General features: G+C 32.4%; 1 protein-coding gene across 4 annotated transcripts in view; it reads left to right on the top strand.

Moving 5' to 3' along the window:
* The window catches only part of LOC118182559 (proton channel OtopLc-like), an 87,299-nt gene that overhangs the window by 11,242 nt on the left and 54,543 nt on the right, over nt 1–21,514 (top strand). The window contains exon 2 of one of the 4 annotated variants that reach the window (XM_085810013.1): nt 12,439–12,554. The exons of 1 other annotated variant lie outside the window; for it this stretch is intronic. In XM_085810013.1, the coding sequence (XP_085666139.1) occupies nt 12,489–12,554 (66 nt within the window). In that variant the 5' untranslated portion in view covers nt 12,439–12,488. Of the gene's footprint in view, nt 1–12,261; nt 12,555–16,248; nt 16,345–21,514 lie in introns of those variants that run through there. 2 more of the 4 variants (XM_085810012.1, XM_085810010.1) reach the window with 2 other exon arrangements.

The raw sequence follows: 21,514 nt of genomic DNA, 5'->3' as shown, positions 1-21,514 counted from the left end.
GGTGACAGTTTGATGTTTGCTTAACGTCATCCAATCCAGATCGAGATACATTTGGATAACATCCGAGTGTCAAGGATGCCGTTCTGCTATTATCAGCCCTACGAATGGACATCTGGACCAATAAATTTTTACGTACGCTTACTCCAAGCAGCATTAAAAAATTTCGTGATTTACCGAGGACTTGAACTTAGGTATACTGGCGCAGAAGCTGTCTCTTCTAACCAACATACCAAACGGGCGGTCTATCAGTATAGTTAGGAGAGTGTCTGGCCTTTTTTTTTTTTTTTTTTTTTTTTTTTTTTTTTTTTTTTTTTTAAAGAATAGCTTTTGGATATTTTTGGTAGAATTAGAAACTGCACAGGTCATGAAATATCTTGCGAATGAAATTACACGGCTTTTTTAAAATTCGCTTTCTGTTGTGAAACATACAAAAAAATATGGGCATTATTGTAAAAAGGTATCAAAGTGGATTCAGAAGAACCTAAATATTTCATTTTCATAAAATTGCATTTCATGAATTACACACTTTTACAACTTTTGGGGAAAACCTTTCTCATAACACAATTATAAAAACTAGCAAGTGAAAGGTAGAAATAAATTCAGCTTGCTACTATTCTAGAGGAAATTAATATAGAATTATGATTGACCTGAAAAGAACTTAGCGACGTTTACAGGAGTTTTGAAGTTTTTCCCCAGTTTCCATACACAGACCCAAATTCTTTAAATTCATAAATTTTTATTCCACTTTTTTAAATTATACAGAAGAGTTTAGTCCTTGAAACATTAGTTTTAATAAATTAGCAGCATGAGGACTGACTTTTTTTTTCATTATAGTTAGCACTGTCTAGAAATTAGTTTATAAAGTAAAAGAAGTTGGTTTTTCATTAAACAATCAGTTACGGTAGAAAAAGCTTAATATAGTTGTAAGGATCTTAAGTTTTACTAACGTTTATTTTATTTTAAATCTTTACTATCACTGCAATTACAATATATGGGTACCAGTTCTTTTTAGGTGTGGTAAAGGCTACCTTAACGTAATCGGAAAGCTCGAAGCTTCTCATTCTTTGACCCCTGGCATGCATAGTTGAACATTTTATTGCTGTTGAACAAATTTGTTTTTGAACAAAATCTTAAAACATAGTTCAAGTAATCCAAAGAACGTTTTTCAAAGGAATTTATGATTGTTGCTGGTTTTTCATATAATAACAAATTAAATATAAAGATAGTGAACAAAAGTGCTGAGATCAGTTCCACATACTATCAGTAACATATTTTATATACACTGGTGTGCAAAACTTAAGCAACAATGTAAATTTTAATCAGATAGCCATAAAATTGCAGAAAGGGGGTTCTTTCGATCAGTACAATAAATACGCAATTCAGTAGAAAGGTCATGCGCATGCAAATATCAGGAGCAAAACGTCACAGGTGACGTGAGTGTACACAAAACACGTGAAGTCGGCGCACTCAACTCGAGACTACAATAAAAGAAAGGACGGATACGCAATTAAAAACATTCGATGCAAGTACAGATGAGTTCTTTCGTGAAATATGGCTAGAAGAAATCACCTGGATGACTTCGCACGTGGAAGAATGATCGGAAACCTGGAGGAGGAGCATAGTGTCACCAGTGTAGCTCAAGAGTTCGGAATCAACAAAAGTGTCGTTTTGCGCCCTTGGAAAGCCTTACAAATAATAGGTACAGTTTTTAGAAAAGTTGGTGGTTGCCGCCGCAGGAAAGCAACTGCTGTGGATGACCGATATATCGTCCTGAAGGCAAAAAGAGCCCGAAACAAGTCAGCAAGCGCTATAGCTCAACAAGTGTGTACAGCAACAGGGCGACAAGTATCGCGGTTAACTGTGTCCAGACGTCTCCGTATCCAGACGCAGAAGGTAGCCTTTTGCAGAAGGTCCACCGTTTTGAACGCTGCATCCGTTTGAAAGTTGGCCATCGGTGCCACCGTTTAGAGTGATGCAAGGAGCACAAACTTGGACATCTCATCAATGAAGTTTTGTCCTCTTTACAGGATGAGAGTCGCTTTAGTGCTACAAGAGATTCTCAACGCCAGTTGATTTGGAGAGAGCTCGGGACAAGGTTTCATACCAGCAACATCACGGAAAGAGACCGTTATGGTGGTCCTGGAGTTCTCGTCTGGAGAAGCTTATGCTGCACGGGCGGACAGAGCTCCACGTTTTCGACATAGGTTCTGTAACCGGAGATCGCTATTGTCAGAAGGTAATCCTGCCCCATGTGCGTCTATTCCAAGGTGCCATTGGAGCAGATTTCGTTTTTATGGATGACAATACACGGCCAGACCGGATTCCTGTTTTTTAGAAGCTACTGGAAAGTGAAGATATCACTGGAATGGATTGGCTACCGTACTCCCCTGATTTAAATCCCATAGAACATGTGTGGGATGCTTTAGGGAGACGCCTTGCGGCACGATTACATCCTCCGGGAAACACTCAACAACTGAACAGACGCTGATTGAGGAATGGACACTCTTACCTCATGATTTGTTTGGCAATATGGTGCTGGGTATGAAGCGACAGTGCGAAGCAACCATTGCAGTAACAGGAGGGCATATCCCATACTAAGGAACATCTGCTTGTTGTTCTTCCTCTTGTGCAGACAATCATGCGTAACGATACTATGAGTTCAATAAAGCCTTTTTTTATTTGATTCCATACTGTATGCATTGTATTCATTTTTGCGCTACTATTCTTTTGTCATCGTTTAAATATAAAATGCTGTCTCTCATTTCTGATTTTCATGTCTCTCAGATGATTATTTGTGGAGTTATGGGCAAAAGAACACCTGCTGCTTAAGTTTTGCACACCAGTGTACAATTTGCAAATATTAGATACCTTCTCTTTATTCATAGTGCTATCAATGAGTAGAACTGCATCAAGACAACCAAACACCCACACGACAAAATCCAATATTAATTTTCTGGAAAAATGGAATAAGAAACGGGTATCAAGGCCATACCCTTCACTAGTATCCCTACTAAATCTCCTGATGTTATCACCCATGGATTTTTGTGCTTTGGACTTTTAAAAAGCGGATTGTCCAAACATTGATCTACAACTCTCCTTGGACTGTTCAAGAGGAATGGGTTAAAGCTGTTGAAGAGGAATGGGATAAAATACATCTTTTGACACTACAAAAGGCTTGGAAATTACGTTGTAGAATAAGTGGTGAAGAATAAGGTTATTAAATAGAACATTTAAAACACAAATTTTTATGTCAAATATTTCTGTAAATACAATGATAATCTTCTAAAAACTGTGCAAACCTCCTCTATACATACCCGAAAATAAGCCAGTTTCTGTCTATTAGTGTAATTTAAGAGAGGCAATGGAGGATTGAAAAAATTAAAAGTTTAAGTTTCAAAAATTGTCTTAAAAGTTTAAATCAGTCAAATATTTGAAACTGATTTAATCTTATTTAATAAATTTAAAATAAGTTTCTAAGATACTTTTAAAAATATAATATGATCACCTATTAAAGAGTAAAATCAAATTTTCATTTATTAAGTTCATATATTATTAAAGATGAAGTTTTACATGTTTTAAAACTTTCATCCTTGAAACGCTTAATTCTTTCTCTTTCACAGTTTGTAACATTTATATATGTGCGGTATATTTAAGCTTTAATCAAAATTGTTTGAATTTTTAATCAAAATTGTTGAATGTTTACTTAAAATGGTTGTTTGAGCCTCATATGTGTTATTGCAAATGTATGATAGCTTGGAGGAAAGGGTAAATGTGACCCATATCTAAATTTCCAAGTATTTACAAAATAGTCACGATTACTCTATAATAATTTGCTGTAGACTGTATGTTTGAATTAATTCCTGTAATGTCTGAGATTCGAGAATTTCAACAATTCTTTCGCAAGAATGACAGTTACTCATTCACCTGAAATGCAGTTTGTTTCCAGAAGACTCCAGGTGATCACACTGGAAATTGATGCATATATTTACTTCGATTGCTAACAAACACGCAACTGGGATTCATTAATACACAAGTTATGAAGTTCAACGATTCTCGTTTCCTTTTGTCGGACGTCAGGCTCGATAAATTAATTACTAAAATTAAACATTTGCTAATTTCCTTCATAAACAACTACGGAATTCTACAACAGAAACTTTTGAATGTACATCTCCTTCTCTAAATAACCTCGTTGAATCTCGAAACATATTATTTACGGTTAAGAAAAGTAAATATTCAACATATCAAAGACAAACCCTAGGAAGATGTTTAACATATACTCGTTGATTATTCGTAAGAACACTTACTTAATGTATTTTTATCTTACAATTTTAAGTGTTAGACACTTAAAATTGTAAGATAAAAATACATTAAGTAAGTGTTCTTATGTAAGTTCCAGAATAAATTTAAGTATCAAGATTTTTTTCAATTATTTCGATATCTTTATGCAAATATAAACAGATGTTATTCTTAAGACACAATAACACGCCGAATAAATATTAATTCAGAAGTCAAACAACAAAAATCAGCGTTATATTTACAAAATTTTCACAGTTGACTAGTTTATATGGTTTTACCGAACCACCATCCTCAGCTGCAAAACCGCAAATGAACAAGATAGGAAATAATGATTAGATAAGATAAGAAAGTCTGGACAAGAATAAGAGAGTGGCGCCATCTGTTGGTGAAACCAGAACTAAAACATAATTTCTTTAAAGCCGAAGGCAAAGTTGGATTGGAATTAGGATCGTTAACTAGAACAGAAAGATTTTTATGCATGTGAAATGCCTCTAGAAAATCCAGTTCTCCAATGGAAGATGTTTTTTGAATAATTTTGGCAGCAGTAAAATTGAAAGTGTGATTTTCGGACCAACAATGTTGAGCAACAGAAGACTTCTGTGTTTCCTTTTTTCTAACATATGCCTCATGTTCCTTGACGCGAAATTTTAAGGCTCTCTTAGTTTGGCCAATGTAAATTAAACCACACTGGCAAGGAATCCTATAAATACCCCCAGGAATTCACATCCGGAATGGGGTCCTTGAGTATGGAACTCGGAATTTTATTAATGGGAGAATAAACAACCCGAAAGTTAAATTTCTGCAAAATATGTGCAACTTTATAGCTAATTGATGGGAAGAAGGGAATGACCACAGAATTTTTATAATCTCCTAAAACAAGTGTGTGCCTTTTAGTGTGTTGAGATGAGAACTTTTTAACTGCTTGATTAATAATGTTGGGTGAAAAGCCCCTGTCAATAGCTATTGCTTTTAAATAATTTAGTTCTTCATCAAGGGCTAGTTTGGAGGAGCAAACTTGAAGAGCACGGAAAACATAGGAATAAAATGAAGCTAACTTTTGTTTAGTCGGATGACATGATTTAAAGTGTGGTGGAAGGCAAACCGAAGAAGGTTTACGGTAAACCGTAGTACTGAAGTTGGATGTATTACGTGTGACCAGAATGTCGAGAAACGAAAGTGAATTGCAAGTCTGAAGTTCAAAAGTGAACTGAATAGCAGGATCAATAGAATTCATTGTTGAAAGAACTTTATTTAAATCATCTTTATTACCTTCAAACAGGGTAAAAGTATCGTCTACGTAGCGGAACCATGCCGGGAAGTTTAAAGTTTCAAACAATTTTGATTCATAATAATGCATGTAGATATCAGCCAGAATGGGACTGAGGGGGCTTCCCATGGCTAATCCCTCAGTTTGCTTGTAATATTTATTTTGGAAAACAAAATGTGTTTGTTTCAAACAGAGTTGAGTGAGAGAAATTAGCTCATCAATTTCGATGCAAGAGAAATGAATGTCTTATACATGGAAATATATACATATGAATACATATGAAATGTCTTATACATTTGCGGTTTTGCAGCTGAGGATGGTGATTCGGTAAAACCATCGAAACTAGTCCTGTGAAAATTTTGTAAATATAACGCTGATTTTTGTTTTTAACTTCTGAATTTCTATTTATTACTTTAAGTTCGTTAGCTACCAAAAAATTAGACTATGATTGAAAAAAATCTATGTGTGTAATCAAAGAAAAAATTAAACAGTTGTATTATCTAATATTATTTTTGTAGGTATTTCTGTTTTACTATTTTCAAATATTCAGGATCTAAGTAACAAATTTTAGTGTTTCTGCGTGTATATAGTATATAATTATCAAGGTAAGATACGTAACGATTAGCAGTAGGAAATCGAGATCTTTCAAATCCGATTTCGTAAGATAGTTCTTGAAATTAATTTATAAATAAATAAAAATCAACTAAATGAGTAAGTCCATTTAGTACCTTGGTATAAAATCCCTGTATGTTCAAGTCTCTGTTTTTAATATCAGTTCTAAGTACTTCAGTTTTAAATATGTCGCTTTCATGTGATAATGTAATATGTGTTTTACTCTAAACAAAAGCAATGCATTAAACGAAAATTTCGGAACTATAACTTTAGACCAAGTATTTTAATTACCCCCATACGTCTATTTAGTCATTTTAAATGCAACATACATATAAAAAAATCCAAAAGCAAAACTTCATAGAATGTTGTCAAATTGTTAAATATGTTCGAGACAAATTATAAATTCATTATAAATTCAAATGATTTTAAAAAATGCTGAAATTAATGACATTAGATAGATTAAAAGACAAATTTTTACGGAACATCTTATGTCACATTCGGTTAAACATCTTATGTCGCATATTCTCAAACTGATGAAGCAGGGTGTTTTGGATTTTGCTTATTCAGTAAACATTAAATGCCTTTATGCAGAAGCACGAAGCCACAAATCTATATTTATCCTTCCTTCGGGACTTCAAAGTAACTTATTCATTCTAGCATGCTTTAACTGAGCTGTGGTCAGTATTCTAAGCAGATGATAATAAGTCTGTAGTATGTATAAGCCAAAGTGAGTTATACTTATTTATGTATCTAAATAACTTGGTATATTATAAAACCTATTATAATTAAAAATCGTGCGCTAAAACGTACATTTTGGATTTTGCAAATTCTGAAGGTTTTAATTTGCTCTATAATTTTACAGGCATTGCTTTGAATATTTATTCCTATATTTTTTTCTGATGAAATGTATCTTTGCGAGTTAATGTATGAAGTCTTGCTTTTAACGATTTCTTACCTTTCTCGATTTCGTTAACAGATCTAGGTATTAGTAGTAAGGTTTTTTCCCCCTTGGACTGCAAGAATAATATAAACGAAAATATTACTAATTTGTGAATTGTTACATAAGAAACAAAATACAGCATCAGTGTGGCAGAAAAAGAGCTACCAATTTAAAATTTATTTTATAAATAATTAGTGTAATGTAGTACTTTTGCATGCAAGATTGTGATTGTCTCCATTATTCTAAATCTTCAATTTTTTCCTCCTTGGTAAAATCGTTGATTATCATGTTTGGTCTGTCGTTGCTTATCCAAAACAGTACGAATATGGAATGAACAGATGGCCGGATTTTAATACTTCAAAGATCAGAAGCCATACGACTTTATTTTATGGCAGTAATTGAAAGACAGATTGTACCACTTCAGTCCACAGACCTCGGGGGAATTGAAATTATCCACTGAGCGTAAAATCTTTGATTTTTCAGCAGACGTCATCCCAGTGACTGATGTTAAATTTTAGCTTGAGGTTGTGAAAAATTATCCGTGCTCAGGAAAAATATATTGAAAATACAGTGACAAATAGCTCGAAATAAAGACTCCGAATATGTTTGAATGACATTTGTATTTTTCATTCGGTTTAAAGCATTGATCCTGCTAGATACTTTCAGAAACACACTGCCAAGAACTGGTACAAATAATGCCAAGCATGTCTTAAATACAAAGGTGGAGGAAAATGCCTTCTTTTATAAAGCTTTTTTTAATTAAAATAAGTCATACGTAAGACTCTCACAGCAGTATCTCTAACTTAAAATAGCTGCCGAAAGCAAATTTGATCTAGAAAAACAATATGCATTTAGCATGTTAATCGCGCGACTAGCGGCACCTGGAATCTGACCTAGAATGGGCTGAAGGTGGCAGCTCCGAAAGCCCATATATCACTAAACTGGGTATTACAAAGTAGCACAGGTTCGTATTCTTTTTTATTTTCTTTCGTCAAACTACCTATTTGTTCAGTTCTAGAGGGAGTGAGTGAGGTAGCAAGGGAAGAATAGATAGGCCGGGTCGATTATTTATTTACTACAAAGTATATTAAGACTATCTGCTTAAAAGAAAGTGTGCCTTACTACGAGAAATAGTCTTATACATTGAGAAAATCGCGACTTCAGCCCATTTAGAAAATCCCCTTCAACATACCAAAGAAATTTACTAGTGTTTCTCATGCTGAGCCGTTTTCCATACCATGCTAATAATTTTAATAACGAAAGTTTTAAAATACCATTTTGTTTTTATGTTATACTGAAATGAAATATGTCTATAATAAATCATGATTTTTTTAAAGACTATATAAAAAGATACCAATTTTTTATTCATCAGTTTGTATTATGACATACAAATTAGACAATATTTTCAGAAACGGGATAACAGTTTATCACTAAACTGGGATAACAGTTTAACTGTGAAATAATATTTCAGAATTCAGATATTCTCAGACATAATGATATTTATATAACCTAGGTTTTTGAATTGATACGTAGCAGAAAAGTACACTTCAATAAATTTAAACCCAAAGTTTTACTATTTAGTGTCAAATTTGCCCTTTTTCCGCGTAGGTTATTAAAAATCCATCTTTTATCTACCTCCGAAGCAACCAAATTTGCACTTACAGCTATTGCAGCTGCAAATATATTTCATGTAATTTGCTTTACATTATACCATATATTTCTCTAATATGCCTTTCGGGTGTAGATTAATATCAAAGTACTTTTATTTTTATTCTGAGCGTAACATTCCTCTATATTGCGTCATTTATATATTGTCTGTCGAAAGCTTTTATTTTTAAATTAAAAATAGGATCTTACATTTTAATTTTTTGTTATTTTCAAATTACTAACCTGGAATATTCTAATCTGATAACAGATTATCGATAATATTTTGTCATCGAAAAGGAATAGTTTTTTTTACTTTCAACTCATAGTAATTGTCACTCTTGTACCTCCTATAAACACTTCAATTACAGATACTCTTGAACGATTTGATTTTTGCTCGAATCACTTGATAATTTGATTAATGGTTTTAACATATGAACATGGTTTTCCTACGCCTGGATAATAAAGAAAGAAGTAACTATATGTACGTATATTAATTTTATTAGCCCTTTTAATTTTAAGCAAAACTTTTTTTTTAAATTTCCGCCCTTTACGGGGTCTTTAATTGTTCACTTTGTTTACATTTCTAGTTGCACAAGTGCAGCAGTTGACTTGAACAAACCACAATGTAGAATTTAATAGCATTTTGCAAAAAAATATTTTATGCCATTGACTGATACAGAGTAATTCGCTATATGAATCTGTGTCAAGTTGTAAAAGTAGCGTACACTGCCCTCCAAAAGTTAAGGAAAGAGTTCGTTTTTGTTCGTTTTTTGTGTTCTAAAGTTCGTTTTTTTTGTGTCTAATTTGAGAATGTAGAAAAAAAAGAAACAGGAAATTTACAGGACTAGTTCACTAAACAGTTCTTTAATGAATGCGATGTAGAATGTTTCTAAAATTCAACACAAACATGTATTACAACAAAAAAATTGCACTCTTGGCAGAGAAATCCAGTCTTGGAGAAACAGTATATCACAGTTTCTTAGGAAAAATGGGGTGGTAACATTACAAAAATGAGTTTTAATAAGGAATGAGACCAGAACTAGCTGTAATACATTGGCGGCAGCGATGTTCCATTCTGTCAATTAAGTTGTCGGCCAGTGAAATGGGAAGAAACGACCGGAGACGGAGTAATCCTTGTTCAAGCTCATCTAACGACCTTGGAGAAGGACTTGACACAGCAACCTGTCTCCCAAAGTAGTCTAAAGATGCTCTATCGGAATCAGGTCTGGAGATTGAGCTAGCCATTCCATCCACTCCATACCGTGACCCTCAAGATATTCTTCAGCACCCCGAGCTCGGTGCGATCACGCATTTTCGTCCATCAGAAGGAATCCAGGACCTGAAGCATATGGGCGGACATATTGATCAAGGATCTCTTCTCGATATCTCACACCGGTCAAAGTTCCCCCATGGAACATATGCAAGTGAGTGTAACCATCCAAACCATTATTCCACCACCTCTGTAACTGTGTTTCTTGTTCAACATAAACGGGCACTTCAATGTTCTCGGGTCAAGGGGACACAAACAGTTGGTTGTCTTGCAAACAGACCTATATGGTGCAGGCGTCTGCGTATTGTAGTAGCTGAGATTCATATTCCTGTTGCCACTAAATGATCTGCCATGAGCCGAGGCGCAGTAATGTTACTCCTCCATCAGACCGAAAGAGCTAATAACGGTCGCTCGCAGGTGTTGTAACTCTAGGTCTGTCTGGAACATATTTTCTGGACACAGAATCATCGGATGTATTCAAACTGATTCCATAGTCGGTGGACTACACTACGAGAGACATTGAGACGTCTAGCAGCATCAGCTTGTGACATCCCCATTTCCATCCACCTCCACAAATAGGGTAAACGACTTCTCTTGGACATCGATAGACTCTCCTGGATATTGTCCACGGAACTGTAACAACAACTGTAGATCAACACTTGTGGACAAAAATTACAATTTTTGCATTTTCTCCAACTCATATATAAGTATTCATTTCTATAAAATAAAAGAGATAGCTATTCGTTTTGCATATATTTTCTTAAACCTAGTTACTGCCATGCATATAAACTGTGAATTTAAACGTTACTGACATTTTTGTAATGGTGAGTTTTCAAAAACATGCTGTTCCTTAACTTTAAGGATAGTATTTTTATAATGTATTTATCGCATCAGGTAAGGTTGAAAAAAATACTTCCTATAACTTAAGGACAATCAGATGATCTAGAATTAAGAACATTAAGTGCATGAATTCGTTCTTAATATTAATAGAAGTTTATGTATAAATATCTTTTATCTCCATGAATAAAGTCACTACGAAAATGAAGGTTTCTTTTGAAAGCGATTCTTTTATTACCTATACTCGCTTAAATGTGAATTTAAGAACTTTTCTGAAAACATCCCAACGGGACTATTCCAGTCATCCTTTCCTTTTTGAGATAAATTGCAAGTTTTCTTGTTTTGAAAATTTCTGAACCCTCATGCTCTGCCTAAGGAAAAAATAATCCGGAAATTCATTGTTAGAGTATTTGTTCGTCCGAAGAGCAGTTCTTAAGTAGCAATCCTAATTGAGTCCTTACCTTTCCCTTCACACAGCCTGTTTATAGTGCAACTTTAAATTCATTTATTCTTGAACCAAAATCGTGTAGAGTAAGCATATAAAAGCAAGAATGGATAACTATACTTTAACTAGTCTGAAAAGTGCTCCTTTCTTCAGTTTTTGCTCTGTGAAATTTATACCAGCAGATTTTACAACATGTAGACGACTTTAAATAAAATGCAGACTAAGAAGGTTGATGCAACATTTGATTAACTTTCCTTAAAAATGATACTTTTGCCTGCGATTGCAGGCTTACCGCCTGTTTGTGAAATAAAGAAAAGCAAATCAAAATACCTAGTTAAAGTAGTACCGAGTTTAAGTAGGAAAATATAAAGTTTTAATAGGGCTGATTATTACACAGCGTTAATAACTTATAGGACCTATGTTTAGCTAATACAATACAGTTCCTTTGGATAAAAGGAAAATCAAATTAAAAGCAAACGAAAAAAATATGTAGGCTATATGATACGGAATCAGGTTTGAAATCATTTAACTATAGAAATACATAAAATTTATAAGTGACTTATTTTATAGACGGAACAGAATAAATTCATATTAAAGAATATAAAGTAGTTATAGCTAGTCTAAGAAAATGCGTAACTAAATATACACAAGGAGAAAATAAAAAAGTTTATAGGATTTAGTTAACAGATATCTGAATAAAGCAGTACGAAAAAAAATGTACTCTTTTACATTTAAATTTCAGTGCAGTTCATTCAGCAGTGAACTAAATATTCAAAAGATATGTGTACCTGTGAAACGTTAGTGAACTTACTCAATTTTTACCTGATAAAGGGGCCGAAGGTCAAAGATAAATATAACTTTCGGTGTTTAGCTGTAGTTTTAGATTGTAGAATTTTCTGAATAAAACAATAGAATCAATGTTTCCTTATCTTGTATTTGCAAGATTTAAAAATCATTCGGAATCGATAAAAATGGTTGACAAGTTGAAAAACATCGATCGACAAAATGATTGATAATATTAGCCGTTTCTCTGAATATGTTTATGTCCCATCTCAAGTTTTAAATACTGATACAGTCGGGTTAAGTTCATATGCATTCAATGTGGAGCCGTTAATGAATTACAGGTACATCGGAATGGATATTTGACACTTCCCAGAGAGCCTGTACAGCAACAATGTCAGCCAGAATCAAAGCCCCTCGTCAGAGACAGCGGAAAAGCCTCCGAACACAAATGTTCCAGGTAAAATACCATGAAAATATCCATTATTTTACTCAAATGAAAATATTCATCGTTAAAACTTCTCAATGCCACATGCAGTTTTACGTTTAGGCAGTCTGCAAAGTTAAAATTGTATTCAATTGCCGAAAATTTCATTTTCCTTCCTAATGTTTGTTTAGTAAAATTTTACTAGAATTGTTTGCTTAATTTAAATGAAATTCAATAGAATTCTGAGGCTTGTGTGCAAGACTCAGAATCAAAAATTTCATAGAATTTTTTCAATATTCTATGAAATTCTTTTTATTTGTTAAAAATCGAGATAAGATGCATGTTAAATCGATACCTATTAATGGCTTTTTCTTAAAGGATTGCTTGACAGCCCACCAGTGGCCGAATAATAAAATCGCTGAACCGCGGTATTTTCGACCTTGATTCAAATCTAGGAGAACGGGACATAGACGTTTTCGTAGTTTTCTCCATGTGTAACGTCTATACGAGTTTTCTCCATGTGTAACGTCTATACGAGATTCCCTTAAAAACACATCCACGAAGGCATCTGTCTCCTTAGGCAGATAGCCGTAGTAAGCTTTGCCATAATAAAATAAACCGAACCAAACCTTATAAATAGATAACTTTTATTAGTAATTTCAAGTTAACAAAAGATCAAAGATACATGGATTGCATACCATCCGATAAAAATGGTCAACATTTAAATTTAAAGGCTATAATAAGTGAGATAGCATTTAATAATTGCTAACGGTAAATTCTTTGTATATTATGTGATATATTGTCGATTGATTACACCGTAAAATTTAGAAATAGTAACTTTGTACCGTTATGTATTTAGACAAAGCGCCTCACCTTATGTTGTTTCATTTTGTATATATTTCTTCTGATATATTTTATGTGAATGATAAAACGAAATAAGAAAAATCTTCACTTAAATTGTAATGCAACTATAATATTTTTTTTTTAATTTTCCACGTTTCTAAAATAAACTACAGCTATTTATTTTCTAAATCAGTCTGAAATAGAAAGCTAATGAACTGTTGTTTGTTGTTCAGCTTATTTATGAATAAATGCAAAGCACTCGACGGATTTCTGCTTAGAAAGAACTGCCCTCTATCTAACTAAGACTAACAGAAGCTAATTCATAAATTTAGTCACAAAAGTCTGCGTACAGACTAAATTTTAAATTAAAAAAACACTTAAAGCATAGAAAAATGTATTTTAATCATTGCATTTTTTTTCTTCTATTAGCTAAAATTGTAAGCTTAAATAAAAAGTAAATAATATCAGTGTAATACTTTTTACATTTTTTCAAAAATATATTTTGTCAAAAAAACTCAGAAATTCCCTCCAATAAGTCTGCGTACACTTAAAAAAAATCAAAATATAAGTTTTTTACATTACTTCAATACTTTGTAGGATATCCTTTATTCTTCAAAACAGCTTGCAGACGCCTGGGCATTGACTGAACTAGTTTTTCAGTGTCATCCGACGTAAATTTCGCCCATTCTTCCTGCAATTTACTAATTAGCTTATTTCGTGACGTAATATTGTGTTTTCGAATTCGTTTTTCTAATTTTGCCCACAAATGTTCGATTGGATTGAGGTCTGGTGACTGTGGAGGAGTACGCAACTGTCTTGGAGTGTGATAGAGGAGATATTCCTTCACAATTTTAGCTGTATGTTTCGGGTCGTTGTCTTGTTGGAAAATAAAGGTATTAGAAAGGTTTAAATTTCGGGCACTGTCTCGTAGATTTTTCTTCAGGATATCCAGATAAACATACTTATCCATGACTTTATCAATAATGTGAAAATTTCGAACACTTTTCGACGACATACAGCCCCATACTATCACACCGCCAACTCCATGTTTGACAGTTGGATTTAAATTTCTCAGATTCAGTTCTGTTCCTGGTTTTCTCCATACAATAGGGTGGCCATTAACTTTAAATATTGTAAATTTACTTTCATCTGACCAAATTACATTGTTCCAGAAGTCCTGCGAAGAGTTTAAATATGTTTTGGAAAAAGCAATTCTTTTCTTTCTGTTTGTCTCGGAAATGTATGGCTTAGACCCAGGTTTGCGTCCATGATAATCGGACTTTCGCAGCACTTTTCGTACAGTTTCAGAAGAAATTCCCTTGTTGCTAGTTAAAAAAAATGTCTTTTGCAATGCTTGCAGCAGAAAGTTTAGGATTTTGTTTAATTCGTAAAAGAATTTTTCTTTCTTCTCTCTGCGTTAGCTTCTTCGGTTTCCCACATCTTGGTTTTACAGCAAGACTACCAGTGTCAAGATAGTTTTGAATAACTCTTTGCACACTAGAAAATGGTTTTCCAATGGTTTTACCAATATAACGAAGAGTTTTACCTTCATCTCTCAATTTGATAATTAGTTGTCTCGTAACTAAAGGAATTTCTTTATTAGTTGTCATTTTCGTCAAAGAAAATAGGAATAGCAACTTCCAGTCAATGTGAAATTTGCTTCGGAAGTCAATGACCTTGAAAGTGTAACCTTCTTTGCATTCTCAAGTTTGAAGTTTAAAAGTTAGATAAGAAATCCCCCGCCTCCTTCGCGTTGTACGCAAACTTTATTGGCTTTGATTTCTGGCCACTTATCTTTTAAAAATTAGTGTGCATAAATTATTAGATATGAAAATATTAAAATTAAATAATTTCAAAGTCCCTTATTGAAACTAAATATTTAAAAAATAAAACTTCAAGAAACTACCCTTTCGCACCTTAAAATTTGGATTTGATATTACTTTTCTTGATGTAAGCAGACTTTATTGACCAACTGTATTTGCTTTTACACTGGTGAATGCACGAGACTTCTATGCAACCAGGGCCGCGCCAATGACAGATTGGTTAAGACTGCTGAATATTGGCAGTTCGATCTGGTTTAGGTTCAAATCCAGGCGAAAGTGCTGTCTGCAAGATTAATTTTCGTAGCTTTCCTCATGCGCAGCATGAATACGAGCAAGTTTCCCTCAGAAAGTTCTTCACGAAGTTTTTCCTCCGCTTAAGCAGGATAGCTTTTATAACTTTGCCATATTGAAATCACTTAACCCACGGAAGTAATTTGCTTATTCGTGCTAATATATGCACAGGATGAACGGCCAGAATTTCCCTTCTATAGCCACTGGATGGATTGAAAGAATATTGCCTTCAAGCACTTCATAGATTATTTACTAAAGCGGGAAATACAAAATAATATTATATGCCCACTTGATGTAATTCAGAAATCTTTTTTCATGTCTTTTAACTATACGTCCTAACTCTATGTTTAATAGTCTCAGTTTAATAGTACGATTAGTGTTTGCATACAATTTTTGAATTGAATTGTTCCTTCTGACTATTTTGCAAGATTTCTATCATAATATTACAGAATTATTATTTTTTTTTCCGAGCAGGAAATGCACTATGTCTTTGCTATGTGTGCAGAATTTTTTGAAAAAGGAAATGTTTCGTGTATTTTTCTTTCTGAAACGATTAAAATTGTGTTCCACTTTTTGTTACTTTACTCTGATTAGATTTGCGCCAAATGAGAAAATAATTTTATAGCTCTTTCGCAAAAGGGAACGAAATGTTTATTCGTAACTGTTTAGAAGCAAAGGAAAAACATCTGATGTACGTGAAAATATTTTCAATTCGTTTGAAAGCTCTTTCCCAATTTCGGTACGGAATTTTAAATTGCATTTCAGCAGCTATTACGATGTTAGTCATGGTTAGTGAAATGAAATCTCACTGTGAATGGTCCTCAACAGCTGGAAATGGTAAACTTCAGGAACTTTTCCCCATTCGGGTAAGCATAACGTCATTATTATCTGACCGTATGAAATGTTTCCTCGAGCATTGTCATTTCAGAAAATTTCATTAATTCAAATTTATACAAATAAAAAATATTTTCCACTAGTAAACTAATTAACAGCAAATCTGCATTGCTTATTATTCCCTTTAGGCCTTCAATCATTAAAATAATATGCTGTCATAATGCAGTGCATAGTGCATTTATGTTCCACATTCATTAATTACAGTGCTGAACTAAATATATTTTCTCTAAAGATGTACAGCTTATTACTTCTTTATAATTCTGTATAATTAAGTTGCAACAATGAAAAATATTTCCCACTAAATAATATGGTACAAAATTTTTATCATTCTGCTATACTTTTTTACTTTACAAAATTATAATTTTATTGTAAGAAGCAAATATACCCTGCTCATTAAAAAAAATAAAGCGATATTTATAGAAAATTTGTTTTGGGCAGGATTTAGAATGTGAATGAAATCGTCAATTCATTTTGTAACTTTATAAATGCCCTAATTTTTAAGTACATTCTCAATAATGTATAAATTATATATATATATATATATATATATATATAATTTATTTCCTAAACAGTATTGATTAATTGATTATATTATCTCCTAAGTTTAATTAAAGTAGAATTATTTTAAAAGTGTGCATCCATACTGGTAAGTTATATTTTGAAAGATGTTTTGAAGTAATTTGAAAACAAAATGTTAATAATGTTTTAACGGGGACTGGAGTTAAATCATCACGAAGAATAATATTTCAATTGTAAAAGGAAAAATTAAAACATGTAATCATTGTCATTGATCGGAAATTAGTTGACTTTTCAAGGGGAACAAACCAACTCCTATTCAATGAACAATAATTGATAAAAATACGTAAATACGAAAGTGTTTCGTCTTTACTCGAGTTATAAGTTAAAGCCAAACCGGCAATTCTAGTCAGGACAAATATTTCCGCGAAAAGTAGTTATTCTTATGAAGCATTTTAGTCAATTCAATTTGGAGTAAAAATGAATTACTGTAGAGAAATCCAATAAAACTCGAGTAACCGTCCCCGACACTTTCATGCTTATGCATTTGAGTACTATATTATTTGTAGAAATTAAACATTGGAAATTGTCATTATAAAATCGAATTCAAAGTAAAGTTGAAATGAACATAGAAGATTATAAAAAAGATAAATAATGCAAACTTTGTAAAAACAAATAAAAGAAAATATAAAAATAATATAAAAATAATATAGAAAATAATATAAATAAGATCAGTGAATGTACATGAAGATATAAAGGCCAGAAAAGGTATTAAGTAACTTACATTCTTTCTAGTGGGGGAGTTGGCAAAGTGTTCTCTTCGTGTCTGACTCAGAAGTGTAGGGTGTCCGAAAATTCTTAGCGGCAGTAGGGGCTTTGAATAATATCAGTCGGTAAGATTTGGGTGAAGTAATTTATGGTAGTGGGTGGGACTTGGAATTCTTGAGGAATGTATTTTGTGGAGTTCTTATCTGAGAGAGACAGTCTGTTAAGATTTTTTTGAAAATACTAGTGAATGGAAATTAATTAATTTCTGGCTAATTGTCGTGTCGCAATGATTAAGAATTTAAGAAAGGAAAAAGGCATTTTCACTGTCCAAGAGCTAATAGACAGTCTAAAGGCATGAAATAGGCCCATTTTTTTTAGTAACAGTATAGTAACAGTATATGTCTGAAGACAATTAGCTTTTTTCAATATATACAATTGAGTAATTACACTATATACAAATCTTCCAACTGACAGTCATCCAACTTATACCGCCTTCTCAGGTTTAGGAATAAATTATCATATCCCTATCAGTTAAATGATTTAGAGTGAGTATTTAACGCCTGCTCTTTTAAGGCAATGGTTGATAAATTGAAAGGGAATTAGATTATTTTTGAGAATTTTGATAAGGATTAAAATTTCGCGTTGTAAATCTATTGTACCTGTGCATATAGTTTTAATTCGTTGTATTTGATTAATTATAGTATTGTTAATTACTTTTTTGGATATGTTGGAGTTCCAATTTATTAATTTGTTAGTATTGAAATTGAAGTTTCGTGTTTTGTCAAAAAGTAAAATTTTTTTGTAGTTAATGATTTGAAGATCTAGAAAGTCTATGCTATTTTGTGAATTATTAGTTTTATTAAGTGTAAGACAATTCGGATAAATCTCGGAGTGTTCAATTTTACCAAAATTATTAATTGTAATAAGGTCATCAATATATCTGTAGGTGTGTTTGTAGTAATTTAACGCTTGTGGTTGCAGATTTTTTTGGAAGTTAAATTATTTGACAAATAAAAAGATATTACAGATCGAGGTGCTGGAATGTAAGCCCATTGGCAATCCTCTGACTTGTTTAAAAAGTCGATTTTGAAACTTGATGTAGTTATGAAAAAGTGTGCATTTAAGGTAGGTTTTCCATTTGTCAAGAGTCATGATATTGAGTATATTAGGGAAAAGTTTTGGTAGATCAAGTAGACTGGTATAGATTTCTTCTAGAGGAAGTGAGGTATATAAGTTTTCAAAATCATAGCAGTTAATGTTTTGGATGTTAATGGTATGAATGGTATTAATGACAGGAGTGTTATTATGAATGATCCAGCAATAGTTATGATTAGTGTTACAATCATTGAAAATAAATTTACAGATTTTATTAAGTTGAATTGAAAAATAATAGTCTACATTTTTCTTGTAATTATTAGTTCCATTAGCTATAAATCTAAATTTTAATGGTGTTTTATGGAATTTGGGAATCGCATAAAGATTAGTAAATCTGTTGTAGTTTGCATTGAAAGTAATATTGAGTTTCTTATGAAAAGTTTTAATCCTTTTTATTATACATGTTTCTGTAAGGTTGGCTAATTGATAAGTAGTTGCGTTGAGAAGTTCTTTATGAATAATTTCAGCGTAGAATTGTTTTCATATAATGCTATAGTTGCTTTATCTATTTTTGTAATAGTAAAAAGCTGTTTTAATTTATTAATATCTGATGTAAGTTGCGACCAATTCAGTGTATTTTTAAATTTGAGGTGACTGATTTCGGTGGATATGCGTTGAAGAATTTTAGCTTTCCATTTTAAGAAGGTATCAATGGGTAAATTCAATTGATAGCTTGCTTTAACTATAAATTTGTTGATGTTGTTTTCGAAAGTCTTGTAACAGTAATTTGTAGTCATGTTTCTGACTGGTCTAAATTTTGTACCATAACTCATTAGTGTTTTTAGTTGATGGTTTTGTATGATATTCAGGTTGCCAGTAATTATGTGCTGGTAATGAGAATCTACGTAATTGCTGTAAATTGGTGTCTTACAATGTCATTCTGCAGTTTCATCTATTTCATGGTGGTTAGTAAGCAAGTTGCTTAAGGTACTTTGATATTTAAATGCAATCATTGGTATTGTGTCAACTGCGGGGAAGTAATCTTTACAATCTCTGATGATTCTTGAGAAATGAATATTGTCAAACTGCGGATGCAGAAAATAGACTTTAAAATAAATTTTGCGTTGAGTGAGACTATTAGAGAGTCTAAAAAGACTAAAATCAAGAATCATGTCTTTAATGATTTGTATGTCGTCGTAGCTTTCTTGAATGAATTTTTTTAGTTTGATAAGGAATTTATTAGTACAGGAGTGTAACCAGTTGAGAAGTTTGTTGGGAAAGCAGTCTGAGTCAAAAAAACATTTCAATTGTTTTTTCAATGCAAGTGTATCCAAAGTGGATAAAAATCTCGCATTATTTTTTATTTTGCTTCCTCTTTTCCTCTCTGCGTTTTGATGCTGTAGAGCTTAAATTGGCAGAAAATAGACTTCTTAGAAGTATCTCTATGACTATGTATATAAGTGTTAAGTCCATATGGATAAAGTGAACGTTGTTTTAGTATATACAGAGATTCCTGAAAAATTCGTGTTTTGTGATTGGGTATTATATCTAGTATCTGAAGTTGAATAGAGTTGAAGTCATGGTGTTTAAAGTGTTCTAATTCTGCTAATAATTACAATGGAACCAATAATTACAAGAAAAATGTAGACTATTATTTTTCAATTCAACTTAATAAAATCTGTAAATTTATTTTCAATGATTGTAACACTAATCATAACTATTGCTGGATCATTCATAATAACACTCCTGTCATTAATACCATTCATACCATTAACATCCAAAACATTAACTGCTATGATTTTAAAAACTTATATACCTCACTTCCTCTAGAAGAAATCTATACCAGTCTACTTGATCTACCAAAACTTTTCCCTAATATACTCAATATCATGACTCTTGACAAATGGAAAACCTACCTTAAATGCACACTTTTTCATAACTACATCAAGTTTCAAAATCGACTTTTTAAACAAGTCAGAGGATTGCCAATGGGCTTACATTCCAGCACCTCGATCTGTAATATCTTTTTATTTGTCAAATAATTTAACTTCCAAAAAAATCTGCAACCACAAGCGTTAAATTACTACAAACACACCTACAGATATATTGATGACCTTATTACAATTAATAATTTTGGTAAAATTGAACACTCCGAGATTTATCCGAATTGTCTTACACTTAATAAAACTAATAATTCACAAAATAGCATAGACTTTCTAGATCTTCAAATCATTAACTACAAAAAAATTTTACTTTTTGACAAAACACGAAACTTCAATTTCAATACTAACAAATTAATAAATTGGAACTCCAACATATCCAAAAAAGTAATTAACAATACTATAATTAATCAAATACAACGAATTAAAACTATATGCACAGGTACAATAGATTTACAACGCGAAATTTTAATCCTTATCAAAATTCTCAAAAATAATCTAATTCCCTTTCAATTTATCAACCATTGCCTTAAAAGAGCAGGCGTTAAATACTCACTCTAAATCATTTAACTGATAGGGATATGATAATTTATTCCTAAACCTGAGAAGGCGGTATAAGTTGGATGACTGTCAGTTGGAAGATTTGTATATAGTGTAATTACTCAATTGTATATATTGAAAAAAGCTAATTGTCTTCAGACATATACTGTTACTATACTGTTACTAAAAAAAATGGGCCTATTTCATGCCTTTAGACTGTCTATTAGCTCTTGGACAGTGAAAATGCCTTTTTCCTTTCTTAAATTCTTAATCATTGCGACAC

The sequence above is a fragment of the Stegodyphus dumicola genome, chromosome X2, assembly GCF_044657685.1.
Source record: "Stegodyphus dumicola isolate Sdum_Otavi_A_Nest chromosome X2, ASM4465768v1".
NCBI lineage: Eukaryota > Metazoa > Arthropoda > Arachnida > Araneae > Eresidae > Stegodyphus > Stegodyphus dumicola.
The sequence above is the reverse complement of the archived record's forward strand: the minus strand, read 5'-3'. Positions and strand labels throughout refer to the sequence as shown.